The sequence below is a fragment of the Suncus etruscus genome, chromosome 17 (assembly GCF_024139225.1).
Source record: "Suncus etruscus isolate mSunEtr1 chromosome 17, mSunEtr1.pri.cur, whole genome shotgun sequence".
Classification (NCBI taxonomy): Eukaryota; Metazoa; Chordata; class Mammalia; order Eulipotyphla; family Soricidae; genus Suncus; species Suncus etruscus.
This window is the reverse complement of record NC_064864.1, coordinates 75769185-75794378: the sequence shown is the minus strand read 5'-3', so window position 1 is coordinate 75794378 and position 25194 is coordinate 75769185. Positions and strand designations below refer to the sequence as shown.

Below are 25194 nucleotides of genomic sequence, written 5' to 3'. Positions count from 1 at the left end.
AGGCCGCGCGGCGCGGGGCGGCGCGGGGCGGCGCGGGGCGGGCGCTGGGGGCCGGGGCGCGCGGTCGGGGCTCGCGCCGTGCCCGCTTCCCCTCGCGGCGGGGAGCGATGGTTGCGTCCAGCCGCCGCACCCGCAGCTCCGGGGCCCGCTAGCGGCGCCGCACGGGCCCCCGCCTTCCCGGCGGCGCCTCCTCCGCCGCGCCCGCCGCCGCCGCTCGCCCGCCCGCCCGCCGCGCGCTCCGGCCGCCGGGCGCAGGCACCGAGCCGCCGGGCTGGCCGCGGGGCCCCGATGCGAGCAGCGGGGCGCGAGCCGGGCGCGCAGACCCGCACCGCCGGCTGCCCGTCGCGCCCGGCCGGCCTCGGCCTCGGCCGCAGCCCCGCGGGCCCCCTGAACGCAGGCGGCGCTGGACCCCTCCGCAGACATGACCGCGCCGCTCGAGCTCGCGGGGCCGCTGTTGCTGTGCGCCGGGCTCCTGGCCGCCGCCAAGGGTAAGGCGCGCCGGGGGCGCGGGGGTGCGGGGATCCCGGGCCGCGGGGCGCGGGGCCGCGTGGGGGGCGAGCGCGCGGGGGTCGTGCCGTGCGCCCGGGCCTGGCGCCGGGAACGGGGAGCGAGGCGGCGGCCGGGGGCGCGTGCGGTCCTGCGTCGTGCCCCGCGCCCGGCCCCGCGGCACGCCGGGCTCCTCCGGGGCTCGCCCTGCGGCGCCCGCCCGCACTTCGCGCCGCCTCGCAAGTTGCCCGCGGCGGGGCGAGGTGCGCGGAGGCTGCCGGACGCCCGGCCGGGCCGGCTCCGGCGAGGACAGGGCGGGAGCCCCGGGGCGTCGCCGCGGCGAACTTGGCGCTCTCCTCGAGCGACTTGGGGGCCGTTTCCCCGCGCCAGGTGGCCCGGAGGCTGCGGCCGGGCTCGGACCCGCCGCCTCTGCGCCTTTTCCTCGGCGGAAGCGCGCGCGCGCTCGCTCGCTCGCCCCGGTGCCGAGCGGGGCGCCGGGTGCGGGGGTGCGCCGCTGGGTTCTCACGCGACGCGGGCCCTGCCCTGCTGCCCGCACTTCTCGGGCCGACCAGACCCGGCCGATCGCTCCCCTCCCTTCGCTCCTTCGGGGCTGGCACCTCCTCTCCTCTCCTGGGAGCCTCGGACCTCACCCGCAGCTTCCCCTCCGCCCCACACGCCTTGTGGCCAGCTCCCTCTCCATCTTCTCTCGCTCCGCTCCAGATTCGGGGTGATGGGCACGGCTCGGGTCGAGGGGAATAGAGCAGGCTCTGTGCCAGTCCGGATGGGCCAGGCCCGAGGGGGCAGGGGGCAGGGCCTGCTAAGCTTTCTCCACGGGGCCACCCGGTTTTCAGGGCCCCTGAGCCGCAGGAGGCAGCTCCTGCGCCCCTGCACCCGCTTCCAGGACTGACTGTGGGAATTCACTTTGCACCCCAGACGCGAATTTTGGGGGGCTCCCTACTGACCAACTCCACCCGGACACCAGCCTCACCGGCTTCCCCAAGCCTCGGCCTCCAGCTTCTGCAGCTGCTGCAGCTGAGCGAAGCGGGGAGCCCAAATAGGGAGAGCACAGGAAAGTGGGGAGTGCAGAGGGTTGTGCCTGGGAAGATGCCCCTGGGTCCGAGGCTGCGTTTCCCCAGGTAAGCCGCCCTAGGGCGAGCTGGGAGGCAGCACCGCCAAACTTCGCAGCGCTTTCCGGCTGCTCGGAGCCCACCAGGCCGCGCCCACCCTGCCTGTGGCGTGCCTGCCACGCGGAGCTGCCAGCCCAGCGCTGACCCCGAGCATCTCAGGACAGCTGCGTGGACGCGGCCCCGAAAGCTGCCGACCCACTCACCCACCCGCACACGTGTGTGCCAGGCCCTTGCCACCTCTGCTGGGACAGGGCGCAGGGCCTAGAGGCGGGGAGAGGGGCGCAAAGTCTGGGGCGCCCAGGCGGGGCAGGGCAGGAGCACTCCTGCGTTCATTCCAGGAACCCCGGATCGGGACTGTGAATTCAGGGAAGTGCAGCGCAGGCTCCAAGGCCCCTGTGTGTTGGGGGGGGCGGGGGGGCAGAGAGAGAGAGAGAGAGAGAGAGAGAGAGAGAGAGAGAGAGAGAGAGAGAGAGAGAGAGAGAGAGAGAACGAACGCGCGCGCGCTCCTGCGCGTGCCCATCTCATGTCCCTAGGAAGGGGCCGGCACGCTGGCCCCCTCTCCCAACGCTGCGGCCCGGCTCAGCGGGCGCCAGTAGCCTAGGCTGGGGCGGGGGCGCGGGCCCCCCGGGGCGGGGTCTCCTCCTAGGCTGGCGACGGGGGTCCGCAGGGAGGGGCCGCGGTGCGCGCGAGGCGGGGGCGCCGAGCCGCGGGGGGGACCGGCGGCCGGGGGCGGCGTCCGTGACCTGCTTGCAGAGTCGTGAGCTGCTGCAGCCCAGGCCAGCCCAGCGGAGCCAGCGCGGCCTCCCCACCAGCTACAGCTTTCGCCTGGAGCTCAGTGGTCTCCGAGCCTCGCCAGGCTTCCTGCTGGGAACCTGCCCTTCCCTGGCTGTGCTCTGGGCCCTAGAGCGCCGCAAGGGGCTTTGGGGACCGTGGCTAGGTGGACATCCTCTGTGGCACCCAGGATGCCCCTCCTCAGCTGAGGCCTAGGGGGTGCTGAGTTCCAGCGCGGTGGGAAACTTTGCGTCTGGGTCCTGCCTTGGGTGGCGGGTGCAAGGCTTCTCAGAAGGTGCCAAGAGCCAGGCCTTCGTGGTCTCCCCGCGGGGAGCCTCTGTGTCTCTGGAACATTCATTAGCTCCCTGGGCATGAAGGAGCTAGCTGGGAAGAGCTGGAAGAATTTGCCCAGTGCTGGGAGAGGGGGAGGAGGAGGAAGAAGAGGAAGGAGAGTAGGGAGAGGAAGGGGAGATGGAGAGGAAGGGGAGATGGAGAGGAAGAGGAGATGGAGAGGAAGAGGAAAGAGAGAGAGAGACAGAGAGAGACAGAGAGAGACAGAGAGAGAGAGCGCAGAGTGGGCAAAGAGGAGACCCCTGCCGACACCTGGGCCCACTTTCAGGGATTCAGTACCAGCCTCCAGAATCTCCTCCAGCCCCTCCTTTGCTTGCAGCACAGGTTCGGCGGAGGGACTCCGAGTCCTGTGCTTCCTAGGCAGGAGAAGCTGGGGGCTGCCTCTGTCCTACTTGCCTGCCTATCTGTCCAGTGGGAGAGAGGAACCCTGCCAGCAACAGTCTTCTGTCCATCCTCCTTGCTCTCTCAGGGACCTGCTGCTGTCTTTTCTGTCTCTATAATTATTTTTCTGCATTGTCATGGGGATTCTCGTCTAGTTTCCCATACTGTCCCTGCAGAGCGGGAGAAGACGCTCTTGGTGCTGAGTTTGAGCTTTTTCTAATAAAGTCTGACCAGGTAAGACCAGAGGAGGAGGGTTTGCCAGGTGAGCGCTGGGAGCAAAGAAAGAGAGGACCTATCCAGGCCTGCTGGGACCAAGGCCGCTCAGTGGCCTTCCTGGTGACCAGTCTTGTCTCAGCAGCTTCTCACCTGCCTCAAAGTTTCTCCCAGCAGGCGGGAGTCATTCCTCAGGACCTCTCCTGGCTTATTGTCTCAAGCAAACACGCACAGAGCTTGGGAAATGTCAGGCAATGGTTGGGCTTCCTTTAAGAAACAGATAAACACCAGCTCAGTGGTCTGAGCAGCCCTGGCAGAGGAGACAGCAGCCCCAGTGTGGACATTTCTAAGCTGTGAGATGCAAATGGCATATTAAATACTCGCTGCTCCTTGGAATTCTGAATGTGCCTCTCTGGTTATTCCTGTCTGCTGAGCTCCAAGTGGGAAGAGCCACAGCAAGTATTTGTGCAGGTTGAGCCCACTTTGCCTCCAGTCCTTCCTGTTTCTGCTCTGAAGTCCTTTCCTCGGGGAGTAGCCAGCATGCCCCACAGCCCCAGTCCATGCTAATTCCTTGTTGGTTGAGCTAACGAAGCAGAGGCATGCGTCCAAGTTTGCTCCTCAGGGTGGCAAAGCCCTATCTGCAAACTTGGGCCCCACACGTTCCCCCCATGCTGGCGCCATAGAATCTGGGAAGATGTGGAGCAGTAAATGGGGAGAGAGAGAACCATTACGCGTGTTTCACACTCAGTGGTCGGCCTGCCACCGCCTAGCGCTGTATAATACCGGGCGGGAATGAAGCCGCTTCAGGGCAGCAGGAGGCAAAGCAGTGGGCACAATGACTGGTCAGAGACAAATCAGTCCTCATGGAAATTAGCCCCGTGCCCTTCCTTGGGTGGCATGTGGTTCTGTTGAGGATGATCTGTCTGTAGGAGAAGTGCTTTTCATGGGCAGGTATCTGACCAGGTAGGTGCAAAGCGTTCCCTCCCTTGTAGAGTCTCTTTCCGAGCACCGCCCCGTGAGCATCCGTCCAGACTCATACAGATATTGATTTTGAGTGTGAGGTTAGTGTGAGGTTAAGAGATTTGAAATTCCACTCACGCCGATGCAAGAGATCTGTGTTACGGAGTAATGACTATGGACTGGTTGCGACCTTATACTGTACAACTCGACACACATACACTCTCTGAAACACACATACATACACTCCACGCTGACCCAATCTCCTGCTGAGAGTGCCAGGAACTTGTTTTCCTTTTGAGGTCAGCTGCATGTTTCTTGAACACCTTTATACCCGTCAGTGAATTCTGGGAGAGGCATTCAACAAAGAACTCACATTTCTTTCCCTCCTCACACTCCCTTCAGTCGAGGGAGAGATTTTCCACTTGGGTGCCCCCGTATTTTGAAGGAAGCCCCTTCGGAACACACTGCACATCTCTCCTGGGCCTGACTATTTCATAGAGCTTCTGTGCGATCCATTGGAACATTCTGTCGGCAGTGGCCACTGCCATCCTCATTGTAAACTTCTCTGGTGGTGAGAAGGAAAACATGCCAGCACAGTATCTGTTGAGATGACTGCTCTGTCTTAGATCCCACCATATTTTGCAGCTTCTTGGTTGCAATGCTCTGCTTCTCCAGCCCACCTGTGACCAGAGGGTCAGCCAGCATGGACAAGGGTCCTTGGGCATGGTCTGTGCTCCTAACAGTGCTTTCATTGTGACGTGAACTATCTTGATGTCCTGGTGCCTTCATTAGATAGTACGTTTGGCATCACGCTTTGTGATACAAAACTGTCCTTGTTTTGAACTCTAGGAAAAATAGAGTTGTGGGGAGGTATTCATAGGCCAAAAATCATGTTTTACTTATATCACAATGTGAGATTTAAAGTTTGTGAAGAGTCTTTCTGGCTCCAAGTCATCCATCCATCCCCCCACCCACCCACACATGCATCCACCCATCCATCAACCCATTCATCTACCCATCTATCCATTCATCCACCTATCCATCAACCCATTCATCTACCCATCTATCCATTCATCCACCTATCCATCCATACATCTACCCACCCATCTACCCACCAGTCTAGTAACAATCTGTTTACATATATATGCATATATAAACTGTTCTTTCTTATACTTTGGACACTATCTTAATAAAATTCAAAGTAAAAAGCAGAATGTGACTATTATGATTTTGGATCACCTTGGTATTGTCCAAGTGATTTTTAGTTACAGCACCTTACATACATAGGTGATTTCTTTGAGAGATTTTATTTTTATTTTATACAAAAGGGGTCATCCTGTTGGTGTCAGGACTCTGCCATAGCTATTTTGAATAATTTAGCAGAAAGATCACTTGAGATCCTGTTCAATCACATTCCCAAGCCCTGGAAAAGGAAACCATTATTTTGCAGTGGGTTCGGGTGTGTCACCTCTCTCTCTCTCTCTTCCTCTCTCTCTCTTTCTCTCTTACCCTCCCCCTCTCTCTCACATCTATCTTCTCTCAACTTTCCTCCAATAAAGAGTATCAGCATCTAATAACCTAATCTCTGAGCCATCAGAGGTGATGAGCCCACACTGGTTTCATGATGAATAAATACATTATGTTATGAAATTGTGCTATTATTTCATCAAATCTCTGGTATAATGCCTTTTTTTTTTTTTAAACAGAGTTGAGTGTTCTGTGATGTTGAAACTGCTTTTTGATTGTTCTGTTTGGGGACTACACCTTTGCTCTGTACTCAGGGATCATTCCTGGCAGGGCTTGGGGAGCCAGATGCATTTCTGGGTCGATCAGGTCGGCCTCATGCAAGGCAAACACCCTATCACTGTAAAAACTCTCTGGCCTCTGTATTATGTTTGCTCTTCCAAAGAAAAAGGTTTTTCAACAAAGCTGAGACTGAATCTTCTTGTCCATAGTGTGCATGGAAACTGGGAGAGGCAGCTGAACTCTGAGCAAAATGACCCTATAATTGGGCTATTTATTGGATCTTCTGCCATTTCATATACTTTGATTTGATTACGTGATGTAACAAAAATCTAGTGTTAGGCAATTATTTGAATTAATTGGGGAGTGAATTAATGAATTAAAAATAATTGAAATTAATGGTGATTTCTTTAAGGCATGCCGTGCATTTATTCAGAAGATTTTCCCTCTCCACTGTTGTTCAGAGAAATTGTCTTCATATCATGTTTTATAGCTTTTTTAACATCATGTTTTATAGCATTACTTATCCTTTTTTAGAGACTCACTTTTATATAACAATTTTTTAATTTTGAAGTTAAAATATATGTATTTTCTGAGAATCAGAGGAGATAAAGATTTTAGTTTTAGCTCAAAGTTAGGATATAAAATTGAATGCAGAAAAGAGTCACATGGTTCAGACAGACCAAAGTAAAGTCAGACACCAAGTCCTGTTCCCACCACTGTCTGCCTTGGTCCTTGGCCCCTCACAGGAAACTTTCTCTCTTTTGGGCATATGAATCCACATAAAGATAGACTCGCACCAGATGGCCCATTGGGCCTGTTGGGAGTATCCTTGGTTAGTCAAACTAGATGAAACTCTCCACTGTCTGTTTCTGTTCTGGAGAGGAGGATGGAGCAGCTGTGTTAGAGTTCTGGAGGAGGCAATAAAGACCCATCTTTGGTTTTATGATCTCTGCACCCCACCCAGGTGGCCTTCTGAGGTCACAAAGCACACTGATCAAGTCATCCTTGAGTGTGTGAATTTCCATCAGCATCCATCTTTTCTGTCACTCCAGCGTATGATCATTACTAGCAGCAAAATACAAATCCTGAGTGCACCTCCTCACAATGAGCTCGGGCCAGCTTTATTCTGACACTCCCATCAGTGCCATCAGCATGTGGGCAGGGCACAGTGTCATACTACACGGTTGGCATGTTTGGTCCTATAGACTCTCTGGCAAGAATTCTGTTGGTAATGTTGATGAAAGTCAGAGCACCAACACGCCACCAAGAAGAGCTTACATCCTCTGTCAGATCTGTTTTCATGCTCTGTTTTACCCTGGATCATCCGGATAAGTCAACTTTTCTGTCCCATTTCCCAGAGCTGAACACTGAGGCAAAAGGGATGTCCAGTCCCTTAATATCCACTGAGCAATGGGTAGCTGGTCCAGGACTCAGATTCTACTCAAGGTAATAAATAATAAAATTGGGTGGGTCCTTCTCAACTATTGGAGCGTCCCAGTTTGTGATTGCTTTGTTAATTTTATGAGCAACCGAACAGCACTATCAGCTCTTTTGTTATTGAACCTTATATGGCCTTTGTGTCTGGATTCTGGGGACGAGATGAATGTGTGTCAAGAAGAATGTGAGAAAGGTCAACAACAGCTAAGTGCACAACTGTAGCTCAACCCATATCTGGTTCCACTGTGATTTAAAAATAAATCCAGTCCCCATTAGGGAAATGCATTCCCTCTCTGCATTGGCACATTTTGAGCAAGATCTTGCTTGCTTAAATGGAGAGATTTAAGTGCAATCAGAAAAATATTTTTAAATTAGACTGCTAAGTCTTTGATGGAAACCTCCCTTTTTCCCACTTCCCTCACCCTCACAAAAGTACAAGCTGAGGGTAGGTAGGGCTGGGGGAGGAGAAAGGAAGAGAAAGGCTCCAGAATGCTGATTCTCAGCTCTGCAGAGACCTTGGTCTACAGGAGGAAATGCAGGTCCATCCCCCAGCCTAGGAAAACTGAACAGACCTGAGCTCTCGAGATGAAAGTCAAATTGTGCTATTTAAAGGAAAAATATTTTCTGGAGGCTTCTTTGCTCCTTAGGAGGGAAGAGAGGTAGTAGACAGAAACAGATAATAGACTGAAGATGGGTGCAGAGAAGAAAGGAAGAAAAGGGATGAATCCAGAGGAAGAGAACAAGGAAAGAAGGAGGAGAGACAGGAGGGAGGAAGTGAAGAGGGAAGAAAGCAAAAAGGAAAGGGAGAAAGGTAGGAGGTAAGTGGGAGGAAGGAAGGGAGGTGGGAAGGTGGAAAGAAAGGGAGGAGAGGGAAGGAGGACAGAGGGCACCTCTGACCCCTACAAGTTCTCTTCCCACTCATCTCCCTGGAGGCAGAGCTGGAAAGCTGGATTTTTCATGAACCATCTTTTGAATGGTGCCCTCTGTGAGGGTTTTTCCCCATCTTCTGTTATCTGAGGGGTAGCAGAGAAGGAAGACACGGAGAGCAAGATGCATCTTGTGATCATTACTGATGCCTTCCCCAAGCTACAGGGTTGGTCATCTGAACCCTCGCTAGGACAAATACAGGCCGAGCCTGTTTGGAGCCTAGAGCAGGAGGTGAGCAGATTTGCTTCAGCAGGATGAGCAGAGCCCAGAAAGAGGCCGCCGACATCTGGGTATGACCCAGGGTGGTACAGAAGGTGTAGATAGCACCCTTGCACGGAAAAGGGAACTTTGGTTTCCAAACACTCAGAGCCTGATGCTGTGTGAGTTTGGGCAGAGACAATGGTGAACAGAGATGGTCTGACAGTGGAGGCGAGTGGGGCTCCCCGTGGGCTCCCTCAGCACTGAGCAGCAGTGTCTGGCTTGATAGAGAACCAGAAATCTCCTGAGCTGGGCAGGAATCATGCCACAGGGTGAGGAGTCACCCATGAAGGGTGATACCAGTGGTGGCAGGAAGGTGAGACCCCTGCGTCGAAAGAGCCTTTCAGGAAAAATGGGGAGAGAGAGACTCAGATTTATCCTGGTTCTATAGAATTGAAGTAGTGAGGGCCCCTCTGAACGAATCCACTGATCATAGTTCAGGGGAAACTTAATTTGTGAATTCTGTGTTCTCATCTCTCTCCTGGAAAGCAGTCCAAGAGTCTTATTTTAGAAATCCGGTTCTGAATCTTCCCTGCATTCTACACATCACTCCTCCTGTTCCATGTTCGGGTGGGAACTCATCACGGGCCACATCCTGGTCCTCAGCTCACCTCACAACTCCAACGAGGCTAATTGGTTTCATTTAATTACAAACAATCTGTGGTAGAACTCCCAGTATCTGCATGTGAGAGCAACAGCAGCATTTCCAAGGGTTCTGAAAAAGTGTATACTGTCCTGGAGATAGGGGCCTGCCTTTGAAATGAGAGGTCACCATGTTATGACTGAGCTCTCTTGGTACTGAGTCTGATCACCTGCACACCGGATTCTAACAGCTCTCTGACTGGATCCTGCATTCACAAGAGGCGTCTCAGTGGATGCAGCATGGTTGAAGGGGACACACCGTATTGGTCTTTCCTTGGGAAGGACCCATCCACCAATCTCATAAAATGGAAGGATCACCTCATCACAAGTCCAAACTCAGATCTGCAGTCAGTGTGAGAGATTTCACTTCATCAAGGGGAGAAATCTTAAATAGGGATTTTCAGATTGCTAAGGAGAAAAGGCATCATCTTAAGATGTCGGTAGATTCATGACGAAGTTAAGGTTATAATGACAATGATTAACCTTGGAATAATAATTACCTGAGTGTGTAGATAGACACTATAGATAGTGTCTGTGTACCCCTTTACAGGATCCAGGCAAAAACTCAAATATACCTGCTATTTTAAAAGCATTTATTTTTCAGTGCATATCAGAGGGATAAAATACAGGTAATTGAATACTCTACCAGAATTCCTGTATCACCAGACACAATGATGGACACAGGATGCAGATGATTCCTGTGCTGAGATGCGATTAATTTCTCAGCAGAGGAAAACTTGAGTACAAGAGACCAAAGAAAGCACAGGAGCTGAGACCACCGCGCCACTAGATTTCAGCCTTGATGATTCCTTATTGCAAAGTAATGGCTTAATCTTTAAAAATCATTCTCTGGCTATAAGAAGTTTCTTTTCTTGATTCCTGGCATTTTTTTTTTTGAAGTCAAGTGTAGCTACCCAATCATTTTAATCAGTGGCTAATTGATGAGTGACCAGCCATTACCCTCTGGAAGATACGTGTTGTACAGCTCATTTGTTCCTGTGTTGTCACCAGAAGTCCCGGCTGACATCAAGTAGCCAGGCAATTTGTAAATGGAGGATTCTTGAGAGCAGCCAGGATGGACAGTGCTCCTGCTCGGGGGCCATTGGTATTTTTAACCACACTCGCAAATCAGGGGGCGAAGCTGTTACGTAATCAAACCCAGCCCTTTTGTGAGCTATGTTGACAGTGTACCAAAAATTCCTTGGATTTTTAGTTCATGTATATGGGTTATTTTGAACCAGAGTACATGGGAAATCCAGTCCTATAGTTCCTTGCATTATTTTTTCTCCAGTGTAAAATATTAGAAGGATAATTTGGGGGAAGACTTAGTTGTACATTTTCATAAAGAGTAAAGCCCCTTTTGCAAAGTTCTTGGTTTTTGTGGAGAGGCTATGCCTTGAGTTCTGGTCAATGCGCAAGTGACTCATCATTTTCTTGGGTGGGCACTGAGCATTGGACCCTGGCAGCAGATGCCCAACTGCCCCCTGGGTTCTTAGGGTATATGACACTAACAACAGAGAATAACTAATCTTCTATAGATCAACAGGGAGAATTTTCCCCAAATCCAGGATAGAGCCTGGGCCTGCCAATTGCCTGCTTTTGAGAGCCCTGGGAAAGCCAGGATTCTTCTAGAAATACATGGAATCACCACAGCAAATGGACTTACATATAGTGCATTTGGGGGGCCTCTTATCAAAAATCCATCCGTGTTTGCCAGGAGAAGCTGTCTTCACAGACATTATTCTGAAAAGAATAGGACATCTTTGTGTGTGTGTGTGTGTGCTTTACTGTCTGTGTAAAAGTCTCTGATCCAAAGAAAGAGCTAATGCAATCAATCACAATAAAGAAACATTCACAGTAGTGTAGAGAGAAGACAATTTGAAATGATTAGCAATCTCCAGAGAAAATACTCTTCTATCCATGATACAAGAACATGGCATAACAAAAAGGATCAGAGTTGAGAGATAACCACTGACAATTGCAAATACAGTAGCGGAGTAAGAACAGCCAGAGGGTATTTGGAGAAGAATAGTGAAAAAAGAGTCCCAAATGTTAAAAAGATAGCAAAAATGTAAACCCACAATCAATAAGATATAATTGGAAATTGGTAGCTTAGCAGCATTGAGTAAATAACACAAAACAAAGATTAACATTTAGTGACATAATTACCAGTTTAATTTTTTAAATCTGAACAGCAAAGAAAAATAGTGTAACCATGAAATGTTAGAAAAAGGAGAAAATTGTTGCATATAGAGTTTTGGAAAATAAATCAAGTGAAGACAGTTGGGGAATCTCTGGGACACATACTTCCCTGAGAGAAAATGCAGGTTCTTTGCTGAAAGTACATCAGACCAGGCCAGGCCAGCGAGGTGGTTTTCACAGGGCTTGCAGAAGAGTCTTGTCACAGATCCCCATGTGCTGAGGACACAAGCTAGTGGAGGACCCTTCCAGAGCTGGAGCACCAGGAAGAGGCATGAATAGCCTGCCTGTCACTGCCAGAATCCCTGGAAAGCTGGCTGTCTGGGACACTGCAGGAGGTTCTAGAAGTCACAGCAGCAGCAGAATAGAGGAATTTGTGGACTATTCTGTTCTTTGACATAAACACTAATGTCTTGCAAGTTTTTTTTGAATGGGCCTGCAGAGGCGCAAGGAAAAAAAAATCACTGAGGCATATAGATTCACAATTCAGGATGTGAAAAGAATTGCACAAGATATGGGGATCTTAGTGAGGACCTTGACTCTTAGAGACATTGTAATGTGCAGCACCGAGTTGAATGTTTTTAGTGTTCTTCTACCGAAGAAAGGTAGAATGAGTCTGAGAGTTTGGGAGGATATGAAGTGTTCTATCAAGGAAAGGTAGAGAGGGGAAGGGGAAGGCAGTTATGATGGTATTGAAATCCATCATTTCTTTGATAAATGGATGTTTCTGGAGACTTTGGAGGTGACATGTTTAGCTTCCGGGATACCAGGGGAAAAATCAAGGTAGACAAATATCAGGAACTCAGGCCAGGCTCGCAGAAGTCCGCTGGCAGGTGTTGGGAATTTGCTGTTGCTGGACCAGTGCACCAAGCAAGGCAGGTGGCCCAGCTGCTGTGTGGGCCAATGACCATGACCAGACAAGAAGCCAGAGCAGCCAATCTGGGGGATATTTGAGGAGAGTGTGAAGGGTGTCCCAGGGCGGGGGCCAGTGCAAAGATGCATGACAAGTGCCCTAGAACCAGCCAATCGCTTCTCACTTGACTTTGCCAAGTGTCAGACTTCAGAACCCCTTTTTGCAAACGGCATAACAATCATTCTGTTGAGGCACTAATGTAGCACAGAACGTATTTGTTAATGCTGCCATAGAAACCAAGGGATTTTCACAACTGAGCGGAGCCTGAACTGTTCCACTCAGATAAATCTGTGCTGCCTCAGCTGTGCTGTGTGCTGTAGAACATATTTGAGTCTCAGCTGAAACATGCAATTAAGGTTTCACAACATTCTTAATTGTTAAATTTCATAATTTTAAGAAGACCTAAGAAACTCAGAACAGGTCTTTATATATTTTTATTAATAAAAAATCTTATTTTTTCTTTATTGAATAAGCAAGAAGTCAATAAATTATCCATTTTCTTTGACTAGAGAACATGCATTTTTCAGATACTTGTCAAGAGCATAGGATATATTTTTTGCATGAAAGCTTTGCTCTTTTTTTTTCACTTCTAGTTTAAAACAGGAAAATTACTGATGGCTTCTAAAAAGTTTCATTTATTTATTGAGTCACTAAATCTAATTAGGTCTGTTCTTTAAAACTCCATGGTAACTCGCACAACCAGAAAGACTGATTCACATACTTGATTCCTTACTCGAATAGCTGCTTATTATTACAGCAGAATTCCAAGCATGCCTTGCTGAAGAAGCTGTCAGGGTTTCTATTCATTTCAAGAGTTTATAAATTAACTAGGAATATTTCTGGCTGTGATGTGCTTGGTTCTGAGCACGTGGTATCTTTAATATTGATGCAATTTCCCCATCACACTTTTCACCTTCATCTACTTTTATTTAAGAAGCAGTTCCTTTGACAAAGCCCATCACTCACCAGAGACATTCATCGTGTCTCAAGACCAAAAATGCTAACTTTGAAAGGGATTTTGGCAGGTGAAAACCTTTGCTATGAGCTTTCTTCAAATCATTAGGACCAATGGACCCAATTGTGTGGGTGTTGGTTGGACCTATCTCCTACCTCGTATTGACCATGTTGGTGGTTCTTGGGTACTACTACACACCTAATATAAAAACTAGGAATATTGAATACAGTTGATTGAAAGAAATTTTCTGTGTGAGGGTAGGTAGCTCCTAAATATTTTAAGTGCACAAAAGATCTCATAACATTTTAAAGACCCACTTGTTAGATGAAGAAACACCCAGTGCTTTTCTTCATAACACCAACTGAATGCTAACGATTTTTTTCTTCAACTTCGTGACTTGGACCATCTGTTGATATCATGTGGTTGTGGAAAATAACATCTTAGCAAGGAGCAAGAAGCAGAGAGTCCTCAGAGTGATCATCTGAGATGCTGTCCTGTCCCTGTGGACACCTGTGTGCTGTTCCACATGTCCTCACTCTTGGGGTGGCCTGACAGGCATGCCTATTCTAACTGCCCCATCCATTTGCTCAGCATCCTTTTTTAAGTCCTAAATTAGGCATAATTAAGAAGGGGATAAGGAAAGGAAAAATATTCCAATACAGTAATTATTCTTCCCAATGCTTTTGTTCATTTACCTCTAGAAACTTAAACATAATTCATCTATTCAGTGCATTTTTAATGAGGCTATTTTATAAGGTTGTTATTTTTAATCTTCTACAAAGATGCCAGCCTTGCAACCGATTTCTCCTATGAAACATTGTAAAAAATAGAGAAAAGCTCCATTTTTTTTAATCTCCATCATGAATAGTTTTTGCTTCCCTGGAATTATCGCAGAGCTAGGAACCCACACAAGAGGTGTCTGTTCTGTGATCTTTCTGGCCATACATGACTTTGGATTTCTGGGTTAATTGCTTTGCAAACATCAATGCTTCATGCCTCCAGTGTGTCCCCGGGGGTTGCCAGTGATGGGGTCTAGGCATGAAATATGAGGGTCTTTGAAATGGTGTGGGGTGAGGATTTCAAGCTTGTCTCCATAGAGTTCCCAGTGGAAAAGAAATGGGCTATTTTAAGTCTCATATTTCTAGCCTCCCTGGCAGCAGTCCCAAATTAAACTACGTTTATTCTTCTCTGCATTAGGGAAAATTCCCAGGGTGCTGCTTTTCAAACCTTTGCTAGATGTGGGATCCTGCTTCGGCAGAGACCAGAAAAGAGGGAAGGGAAAAGAGGGGTTGGGAAAGATGCCAGGTGGTTGCGTGACCTGTAATCTCAGAAACCACGTAGGTGGGATGGAGGCAGAGGTCCTTGGAGCAGAAGGAGATCATGGCCCCCTTGTCGAGTCTCGCCTCCAAGAATATTCACTTTCATGTTTATATAATCTCTGTTAGAACATTAGGTTCACTATATTGTAAGCAACAGAATGTCAGTTTGAATCACTTATTTTTCTTCCTGTGTTGTTTTATTTTGCCAGCATTCTTTTCTGCATTTGTTTAATGATTTAGTCAGTATGCCCCTGTTTGAGAATACATATACATAGATATATAATATGAAAGCATATATTATATTATAGCACCCCTATTTGAAAATAAATATGACTATAGTATGATATTTAATATATTGACTCAGATGTGTATATGTGGGTCTTTTAAATGAAAACCTAATGTTATTAGAAGCTAATGAGGGCAAGTAAGTGGTGACCAACTTAATGAAGACTAATTCTAGGAAAAGGGATTATTTGTTGGAGGGAACAAGGGGTCAGCTTTGCTCAGTCTGACCAGGGCTGGACCCTAGGTTTCTGTGACCCCAGGACACACTCAGCTGAGACTGTTGGAGAAAACAGTTGCTCAGAATCTCATCAGAGTCTTGTTGGAGTCTTTGTTTTGGAACTTATGTCCCCAGAGCAGAATTCCTCTAGCATTGGGCATACTTGAGATTGTCTCTAACCTTTGGGTTCTGAGGCAGGTCACATGGTGGCTGCTTGGCTTCCAAGCCACCATGCAGCCTGACAGTGTCCCCCTTCCCCTCCAGGACCACACTCACAGAGGGCAGAGGTCCAGCTGCAGGGTAGCCTGGGCCTTTCTAAGGAAGGGGTGAGCTGGAAGGTAGGATGGCACTTGCCCTCTGTGTGGCGAGTGACCCAGAAAACAATGTCCTGTCCAAAACATGAGCTGCTGGCATTGGGCTCTGGCTTTGGTCCATAACTGATTTTATGTCTAATTTTATAGTGGAGCTTGTTTGAGTCTTGTTGTGGTTTCATGAGCAACTTGCAAGTTTATGAGAACTTCTCCCCACTGGGACAGGTGGTCCCCACATGAGCCACGGGGGGCAGGGCACATAGGCCCATTTCCAGTTGTTTCCCTGGTGGAGCTGAGAACTCTGACCTGTGGGACTGGGCCCAGAGTTGAGAGTGGATTTCCCGGTTGCCCTGAATGCCCAGGAAATGCCAGAGTAGGGTCCTTTCTTGTACCAGGCCTTGTGGTCATTGCCACTGGGCATTTTTGGGGTCAAGTTATCTTCTGAATATGCCTGAAGTATTTGCTGAGCTGGTCCAAACTTGTCAAATTGACCATACACAAAACAAGTGAGTGTAAGGAATCTCTTCCTGATTTCAGATTTGACTCTCGCTGTGGTCAGTGTCATGTTGCTGGTGACTTCTGGTTGCTCTTCTATGTCTTCTTTCCTTCTAGGGTGGTGGTGGAGGTAATGGTGGAAATTGGTCAGACCTGACAGGGCTTAGGGCTTACTCCAGAGGTCCTCAAACTTTTTAAACAGGGGGCCAGTTCACTGTCCCTCAGACCATTGCAGGGTCTGACTATCGTAAAAACAAAACTTATGAACAAATTCTTATGCACACGGCATATATCTTATTTTGCAATGAAGAAACAAAACAGATACAAATACAATATGTGGCCCGAGGGCCATAGTTTGAGGACCACTGCTAGGCTCTGTGCAGAGCTGGTTCTCAGGGCATGCAGTCAAGGGGATTGAGTTGGGTTTGCAAAGCAAACACCATTCCCCCATACTTAGCCTCTGTCCCCTTGTTTCTGAATGTTTTCTTAATTTCCAACTGGGTATATAGTTCACCAGAATTAGAAAAGAATCTTCATTTGATTTAATTTATATGAATTTATTCTGTCCATTTCACTTCAGTATTTGTAATTTTATAGAATCTTGCTCTACAGAATACCCTTCTCTGAAAATATATGCAGATTCTCTCTCTCTCTCTCTCTCTCTCTCTCTCTCTCTCTCTCTGTTTCTCTCTTTTGTATTTGGGCCACTCCCAGTGGTTCTCAGGAATTACTTTTTTTTTTCAGTTCATATTTATTTATTTATTTATTTATTTATTTATTTATTTACATTTTGGGGCCACACTGGCAGCTCTATGTTCAGAAATAGCTCTTGGCAGGCTTGGGACCATTTGGGATGCCGGGAATCAAACCTGGGTTCGTCCCAGGTCAACCATGTGCAAAACAAACACCCCACCTCTGTGCTATCACTCTGGTCCATCGGGGATTACTCTTGGTCCTGTGTTCACAGATCACTCCTGGCAGGCTTAGGGACCAGTGCTGGGTATTGAACTTGGTCAGCTGCATGAAAGGCAAAATCCTAGCCACTGTACTCCTGCTTTGACTCCTGAAGTCATATACAAGTTGCAAATAGGCAAAATGTGATCAGCGCTTAGAAGACACCTTACGCTCTGTGCCACCACTCCAGCTTCGTGAAGGTGACTTTATAACTGACTTGGTTTTCAGACATGGTTGAATGAAATCACCACTCAAATCCCCAAATGACATCAGCAACCCAAGTTGTCCCAGGGCTGTGCAGTGCATGTCCACATACCCAGAACTCTGCCCGGAGAGAAAAACACATGGTAATTTTAGGTACAAATGGAAATATCACCTTTTGCTTCCTTTCCTTAAAATCTGCTCTTGGCACTTCCATTATAACACTTATCACACCACATTGTAATTGGTAATTGTTGTTTAAAAATAGCCCCTCTGCCAGGAGTCCCTGGGAGGTAGGGAACATGAACTGTCCTTCATGTGCTAATGTGTGGTATCCAAACAGTGGCTTCTTAATTGAGGATTATTGAAACTGGGGCATGGAGAAGTCCCTGGAAGAAAACGTTGATGGAATTAGATATGAAGCTTCAGTATTTTTCTGGAGTGGGGCTAGTATCATAATCACGATGGCCATGTTTCTCCTCTGCTGAGCAAGCTGAGGTGTCATTCCATCCACCTGGGGAACTGTTTAAATGTCACAATCAATGGACTGTGTCACCAAGGCTGCAGGGAATAAGATGGTGGAAAGGGATTCCTGGGATGAGAAGACAGCTGGGATTTCTCACCCTTGGGGTCAATCCTACCTATAGACACGCTTAACATAGTAGAGCATAATGTATTTTGTCATCTCCTTTAGAGAAAGATGATGTATATATATGTATATATATACATATATGTATATATTTACATATGTATACATATGCATATATATATATATGATATGGGCCACTCTCAGTGGTGCTCAGGACTTACTTCTGCCTCTGCACTCAGGTATCACTGCTGGTGGGCCTTGGACAGAGGAGGGGGTGGGTATCATATGTGATGCCAGCAACTGAGCCTAGGTTGGCCAAGTCAAATGCAAGGTAAGTGCCTTAGCCCCAGTACCATCTCTCCAGTCTCAATGATAGTTTTAAATGCCATATTTCTTTCCATATTATCTTGATTTATTTTTTTGTTTTGTTTTGTTTTGGGGTCACACCTGGCAGCGCTCAGGGGTTACTCGTAGCTCTGTTCTCAGAAATCGATCCTGGCAGGCATGGGGGACCATATGGGATGCCAGGATTCGAACCACCGTTGGTCCTGGAACAGCTGCACGCAAGGCAGACACCTTCTGCTGTGCTATCTCTCTGGCTCCTGTTACTAGATTTTATGACTAGGATCAACTATGTGTTATAAGACAGCAACAAAGATAAATAAAGCTTTCAAGAGGTAATGTCAAATGTCAGATTCCTCACTTAACACCATATGAATATGTGGTTAGAGTCACCAAGTAAGGGCCTGCTCACCATGTGTTGTTCATGTAAGATATAAAATATTAGCACACATCCATTTCCATCAAGCATCATTTGTTATCTATATTGATGACACAACCTTCTCATAAAATGTGCCTCTAGATTTTCTCTTGGTCAACAGTTCCTTAGCACCAGTTCCATTCCAAACAGGCACTTCCCAAAAGACCGAACTCCTTATGTCCTTTAGAAATAAAGGTTTAAAACATGGGACTGGAATTGGTTCAGTCCATCTTAGCAAGAAGTAAATTTCCTTCCCTTTATTGACAATTTATACCTTGAGAATATTTTTTTTTACCTTGAGAATACTTTCATCTTGATTGAATCCAATTGATTTGATATGAGTGGGTTTCTTTGTCAGTCAGTGGGTTCCTTTGCTAATGGTCACTCCTACCTTCTTTTGGGAAGAAAAACTTAACTGTGATTACATGAACGTAGTATAAAAGCCTTTATTCTTGCATTATAACTCGTCATAACAATCTACATAATATAACTTCATGTTTGTAGCATAAATTCATGAAGCTGTGACCTGGAATCAATATAGGTCTCACTCTTCCAAGCTTCAAATACATAATCCTCACCAGGCAAGTCTGAATGCATATACAGAGTTATTAAAAGCAGATGTTGTATGGCTTATTTAGCATAATTACTATACATTCAAAATTAGGTAAAATTTCAAGGAAAACTACAAGAACTCAATTTGATATTCTTGCAACAGATGTTCATTACAATTTTTTGACCTCATTTTGCTTTTAATAGATGATAAGGTTCATATTCAAACATCTACTGAAAATTCCATACTATGTTTATGTTTGCATATAAATTCGATACAAATGTGGAATGTTTTAAAATTAAGACCTCAAAAAAGAGTCTTTAAAATACTTAACAAAAACTGATTTTCAGAAATTCAGGAGAAAGAATTTGTTAATAACATTTAAAATCAGTTTTTCTTACAATCCAATCAGTATAACCTCATTGCTACATTTTCCCATTTTTTAAATTATGAAATGTGTAAACATATAGACATTGGAACAACTCTAAGTTTCTGTTCTTAGTGGAGGTGCTATTTTCATCTCTTCAAAGGCGTTGCCAACCAACTTACCAGAAAGACTCTTCATTTCCTATTTGGTAACATATGGTACCAAATTTGGCATCATATGATCCATTTTATCATCTATAGGAATTTAATTTTATTATTATATGAAAGACCTTAAACTTCAAATAACAAACTATTGTTTACATTTGTAATACATGTACTACTCATAGGTATTGGTTTGAGCAATGCATCTAATTAAATTTAGATTACCCACATATTGATACTGTATTTGTCCATAAGATTCTATGAAATGCACTTGAAGGGTGATGTTTCACACAGTTTATAAACAATTAAGCTTTTTTTTGTTTGCTTGTTTGGGGGCCACACCCAGGCCACTCAGGGGTTACTTCTGGCTCTGCACTTAGATATTATTTCTGGCAGACTCGGGAGATCATATAGGATGTCAGGAATGAAACTCAGGTTGGCCACATGCAAGGCATGTCGCTGTGCTATCGCTGTGCTATCGTTGTGTGTGTGCTATCGTTGTGCTATCGCTCCATCCCAAAAACTCTTATCCCTCGATGGTGAACCCATGGCAGCTGGCACGCGGGAAGGGGCCCGCAATTAAAATATGCAGCATGACGGGAGATGAGTGTGCCAGCTGCTTTGCAGCTCACCTGGCAACAGGGCTGGATTGGCCATTAGAAGGACCAGGCATTGTGCGGAAGTTTGGGCACTTGGGCTCAAAAAGGTTAACCATCACTGAATGGTCAGTCTCTTAGGAAATTTTGGGGAGGAAATGATATTTTCCTCTCTACTTCACATGCTACTATAGCATGTTGTAAATTCAGACAGTTGGCCACTAGGAACAAACCAGGAGAAAGTTCTAGTTCTGAGTCTGTATCTCTGGTGGTGGCAATGATGGAGGTGAGGGGAAGGGAGTTGTGCAAGTCTTAATAACAATCCTGGCAGTTCATCCTGGCAAATGGCAACATAGCCACGAGAGCTCAGTAGCTTCCAAGGAAGAGACCCGTCAGTACACTTCCCAACTGGTGAAGTCATTGAGAGGGATTCATGGGTCTTTTTCTGGGTTGTTTTTTTGGGAGTTTGTTGTTGTTATTTTTGAAGAATTTGTTGAATGAGCTCACACATTTAACACTAGCCTGCAAGGAACAATTAGCAACTCAATGCAGAAATACCCAATGTGATGTGGATATTGTTTGTAAAGTCTGTTCCTTAACAACTGATTCTTTTAACTCAGGGGTCCTCAAACTTTTTAAACAAGGAGCCTGTTCACTGTCCCTCAGACCTTAGAAAGGCCACACTATAGTTAAAAAAAATCTATGAATAAATTTTTATGCACACTGCACATATCTATTTTGAAGTAAAAAATAAAAACAGGAATAAATAAATATTTAAAATAAAAAGTAAAGTTAAATACACAAATTTGTGAGTATTTCAATGGAACTATGGACCTGCATTTGGTGGACCACAGTTTCAGGACCCTTCCTGAGACTTAAAGGAGGAGTCTAGAGACAGAGAGAAGGAGGGAGCTGGAGAGTGCAGTGCACAACCCACACATGAATACTGTAGGTCTGTGACAAGTCTGCTGGACAGGCAGCATGTGGCTGCATGTGGCTCACTGGCTTTAATTTGAGGATCCCTGGTTTAGCTTTACTTTGAACAAGTACAAGCAATCACTCAAGCCATCATCCATCATGCACAAGGCAGAGAGGATGTGTGGATGCCTATATCTCACCAAGTCTCCTAGACTGTTTTGAGTGGAGACAGTGCAGGGAGCAGTAGAGAAGCTGGGAATACCACAGACAATGTCCATACCAGAAAAAGAGCAAGTGCTCAAGGGCCCTTTAGTTATTCAAGTCACCAGCAGACCAGTGCAAGGAGCAGTGTCCATTGAAAGTTGGTGAAAATACCCACTAGCTATTCACCCACCATTCACTTCTGTTGGAGACTTATTTTTTGGCTAAACTCTTCTCAGAACTCTGCTCTATTAAACCTCCTCCTCTAGCTTACATTTGAGTGCAACTGAGTTCATTGTTAAAAGTTGTGCTTGATTGCATAGGCCCAGAAAAATATGGGGGAAATGGGAAAAAAGATCCTTGGCCTGAGTACAAGGAGGCCTCACCCCAGAAGTTTATTGCCATAAGACCAACTCTGGGCTCCAGGCATACCAGTCTGTCCAACCCGAGTCATTTTCCATGATCCCACACTTTAGCTGCTGTTGTTATTAGCTTCCTATATTTAAAGATTCTGGATTCTATGCATTTCTTTCATCAAAGTCATGCTGATGTGGAGCATCCTCTAGTTTCAGCACACCATTAGAAGCGGAGCAATCTGCCCTGCAAGCAGGTTGTTGCTGAGTCGTCTGGGTGTTGAGCGCACTCTTTGGAGTAAGTCAATGCCAGAGCAATGGTAGGTCTTCCATGGTAGAGGTTTGCATCCTGGTAATAGAAAATTGTGGTTGTTTCCATAGTTGGTATCCATTTTTCAGGGGTATATGGGTAATGTCCATTCTCCTGAGGCCTAAGCAAATCATTATGCCAATGTTCAGGGTATAAGGCCTAATTGCATTACCAAATTTGTGTTCCCATCTCTATTAGACAAGAACTTGTTTGCATATGTATTATTTTCCCATTTTAATGTGCCTATGCAAAAGAGAAACAATGCCACAAAATATTGTTGGTGCATGGGGGGTGGGGGGGGCTGACAGATCAAGTCCAACATTCCCTGTAATTTGGTTCAAACATGAATTCTATACAGAGATACTCTTCTACCAGTATTGCTTATAAAACAGATCTCAAAGGGGAAAAAGCAAACAAACAATCATATGAAAAACCAGTGAGCAAAATTGTCACTATATAAGAGGATATTCAAAAAAGATTAAGGGAATACATCTGAGATATATGAAGGAGATACACGTGTCCTTTTTATAATTTAGAAATAGTCGAGGGGGAGGGTATTGTTTCTGAGACACCACTTTGGTCTGTGATTTGGCCATCTGGAGTCTGTAAACAACTCATAGCACCAAGATGACTGGGGCATCTTGGAAACTGATTAGGTAGCAAGCACAGGTAGTGAAGGGAGTTGGAAGATAGGAGTTCATTGATAATAGATTGATAGGAATAGAGTTTTGGTTTCTTCTCAGACAGAGAGTCTATTTTTTCATATTGGGAGCTGGCTGGCAGTTAGCTTGAGAGAGGATAATAATCTGCTTCATAAAGAGCGAAGAGTGCATGAAGCCATGTCGTCCCTGTGTTGCCTGTTGAAGCTTCTGATTGTGCAAACAGCTGTGATTGCCAGTGTCACACCTTTACTATTGTATTTTTTTTTAACACTTATCCTTTAAGAAAAAATACAGTTTACTGAATTTAAAAACAAGTAACTGTAGTAGAATGCCTGTCTTGAATACAGGCAGGGGATGGGAAGGGGGGAGGGGGTATTGGGAGGGAGAAATGTTGCACTGGTGAAGGGGGATGTTCTGTTTGTGACTGTAACCCAACTATAATCATGTTTGCAATCATGGTGCTTAAATAAAAAAAATAAAAATAAATATATCAAAAAAAAGTTGTGCTTGAAATAGGCAGTTCTTGGTTGGCATCCGGGGATCTAGGCTGCTGGCGACATGCTGTAGAGGGCATGGGCTGGGTGGTCACACTGGATTTGTCTCATGTGCCCATGATGCTTTGTTATCATTAAACCCTGTGCACAAGATCTTGGGCTTGAATATTCACTATTTTCACTGGGGTCAAAGCAACCTTGGCATTTGTTTTACTGAAGTCTTTAGCTATTTCTCAAGAAACAAGGAGCATAACCATAGCCACCATGTCTCTTTCCCAGTAAACTAAGTAATATACTTGTTAGTAATAGGAGTTTTACTGAAAATAAAAAAGTATACCCCCACTTTTAATTAAAAGTAGTGTATTTATTAATACTATAATCAAGCTGACTGTTTCTTATTCCTTTTGTATCATTGATTTTCCTTTCATTTAATTCCAGTACCTTGATCTTAAATCGAAATATCCTAAAACTTACTTTTGGGGTAAGGAATATAGTTCAAACATCTGGAGCGCATGCTTCATGTGTGGGCAACCTGAGATCAGTTCTCATACCACATAGTTCCCAGTACCCCGGAAGGACCATTGGAAGTAGCCTCGAAACCCTCATGTGGCCATCAAACAAACAAGTAACCAAAGCATAAAAAAAAAAAATCAACACATAATTTTCTTAGGAGGCATTTGACCTTAAATGAGCACTTTCTGTTTTCTGTGTGGACACATTTTTAAAAATGATAATGATAAATATCATGCAGTTTAGTCATTCAACTCACTGGTCTGGATTAACACTAAAATGAAGGAAGTATTTTATGTAAACAATCAATTGTGAGTTTTTCTTTGATTCACAATATCCTCAAATGCTTTTTAGAAGAGGTTTATATCAAGTATTATAATAACAGAATTAAACCTAGAAATAACCTACATTCTGAAAACACATGTAGATAATATATACAAACATTTTATAGTACAGGGGCCAGAGAGATAGTAAAGTGAGTAAAGTGCTTGCCTTGCACACAGCTGACCTGGATTCAATTCAAAGTATCCCATATGATTTCCCCAGCACCATCAGGAGTGAACCCTGAACTCAGAGCCAGGAACTCAGCATTGCTAGGGATGGCCTCAAAATAAACAAAAACAATTTTTATAGTATAAAAGTGGTATATCATTGTAGGTATTTTGGTTTCTCATTATTCTTCCAGCTGATTTGTTCTTATCCTGTATTGTCTTATGAATTAAATCAAAACATTTTCCACTATTTAAAATATCCTCCTACTCTGCAGGTTTAGTCAATCTTTTTAAAATATGAGTTTAGAAAATCTTATGGAAAATAAAACATTTGAAAATTCAGAAAAAATAGAAAAATTGCCCCCCAAATTCTAAATTTATCAAAAAACATTAATAAAAATCATTCTGTGTTGATTGTTGAGGATTGACCCACATTGCACTGTTAAAACTTGGATCAGAGTCATCTTGGTTGGGTAAATGGGGACAACATATCTGGCATTTGGGGGCATTTCTCAGCATCTTTAGCTACTAACTGTGACAAGTAACAACTAGACATGTCTCCTGACAAGGCCATGTGTCCCCAGGAAGCAAATTACCCCAGGTTGAGAAACACTGACTTAAGGAAAGAAGTAGCTGAACATTTTCAAACATAAAAATACGGGACACTTTGAGCTTTCCAGACATTGGAAACATATTTCCAGTTTTACCAATTTCATGAAACCCTGAAGATGCTGGTGACAGCAATTTCATACACTTCCAAAGATGTGAACAAGAGACCGAAATAACTTTGATGATAAGACAGTATGGGAAAGTTTGCATTTTAGCCTGTCATTATTTGTGAGGGAAGATGCAGGCACTCTCAACAAATTATTTACAGACCAAATACAATAGGGTATAAGGTGCTATTGTATTGAATAACCGACTACAAGGGGTATATTAAATGATAAAACTATTACTTACACCACATTTGTATATCAAAGTCACACAAGAAACTCATCTGATTTCCCAGTCGAAGCAGAAAAGGTATGTGAGGACATTTTACATTCTTTATGAGGAAGACATTTGGCAAATTGAGAACAGAAGG

General features: G+C 45.7%; 1 protein-coding gene across 1 annotated transcript in view; it reads left to right on the top strand.

Annotated features, from left to right (window-relative positions):
* The first annotated feature begins 421 nt into the window (after window positions 1-421).
* Window positions 422-25194, top strand: part of CSMD1 (CUB and Sushi multiple domains 1) — a 942957-nt gene continuing 918184 nt past the window's right edge. The window contains exon 1 of the mRNA XM_049790475.1: window positions 422-488. Coding sequence (XP_049646432.1) covers window positions 422-488 — 67 coding nt within the window. The remainder of the gene's footprint in view (window positions 489-25194) is intronic.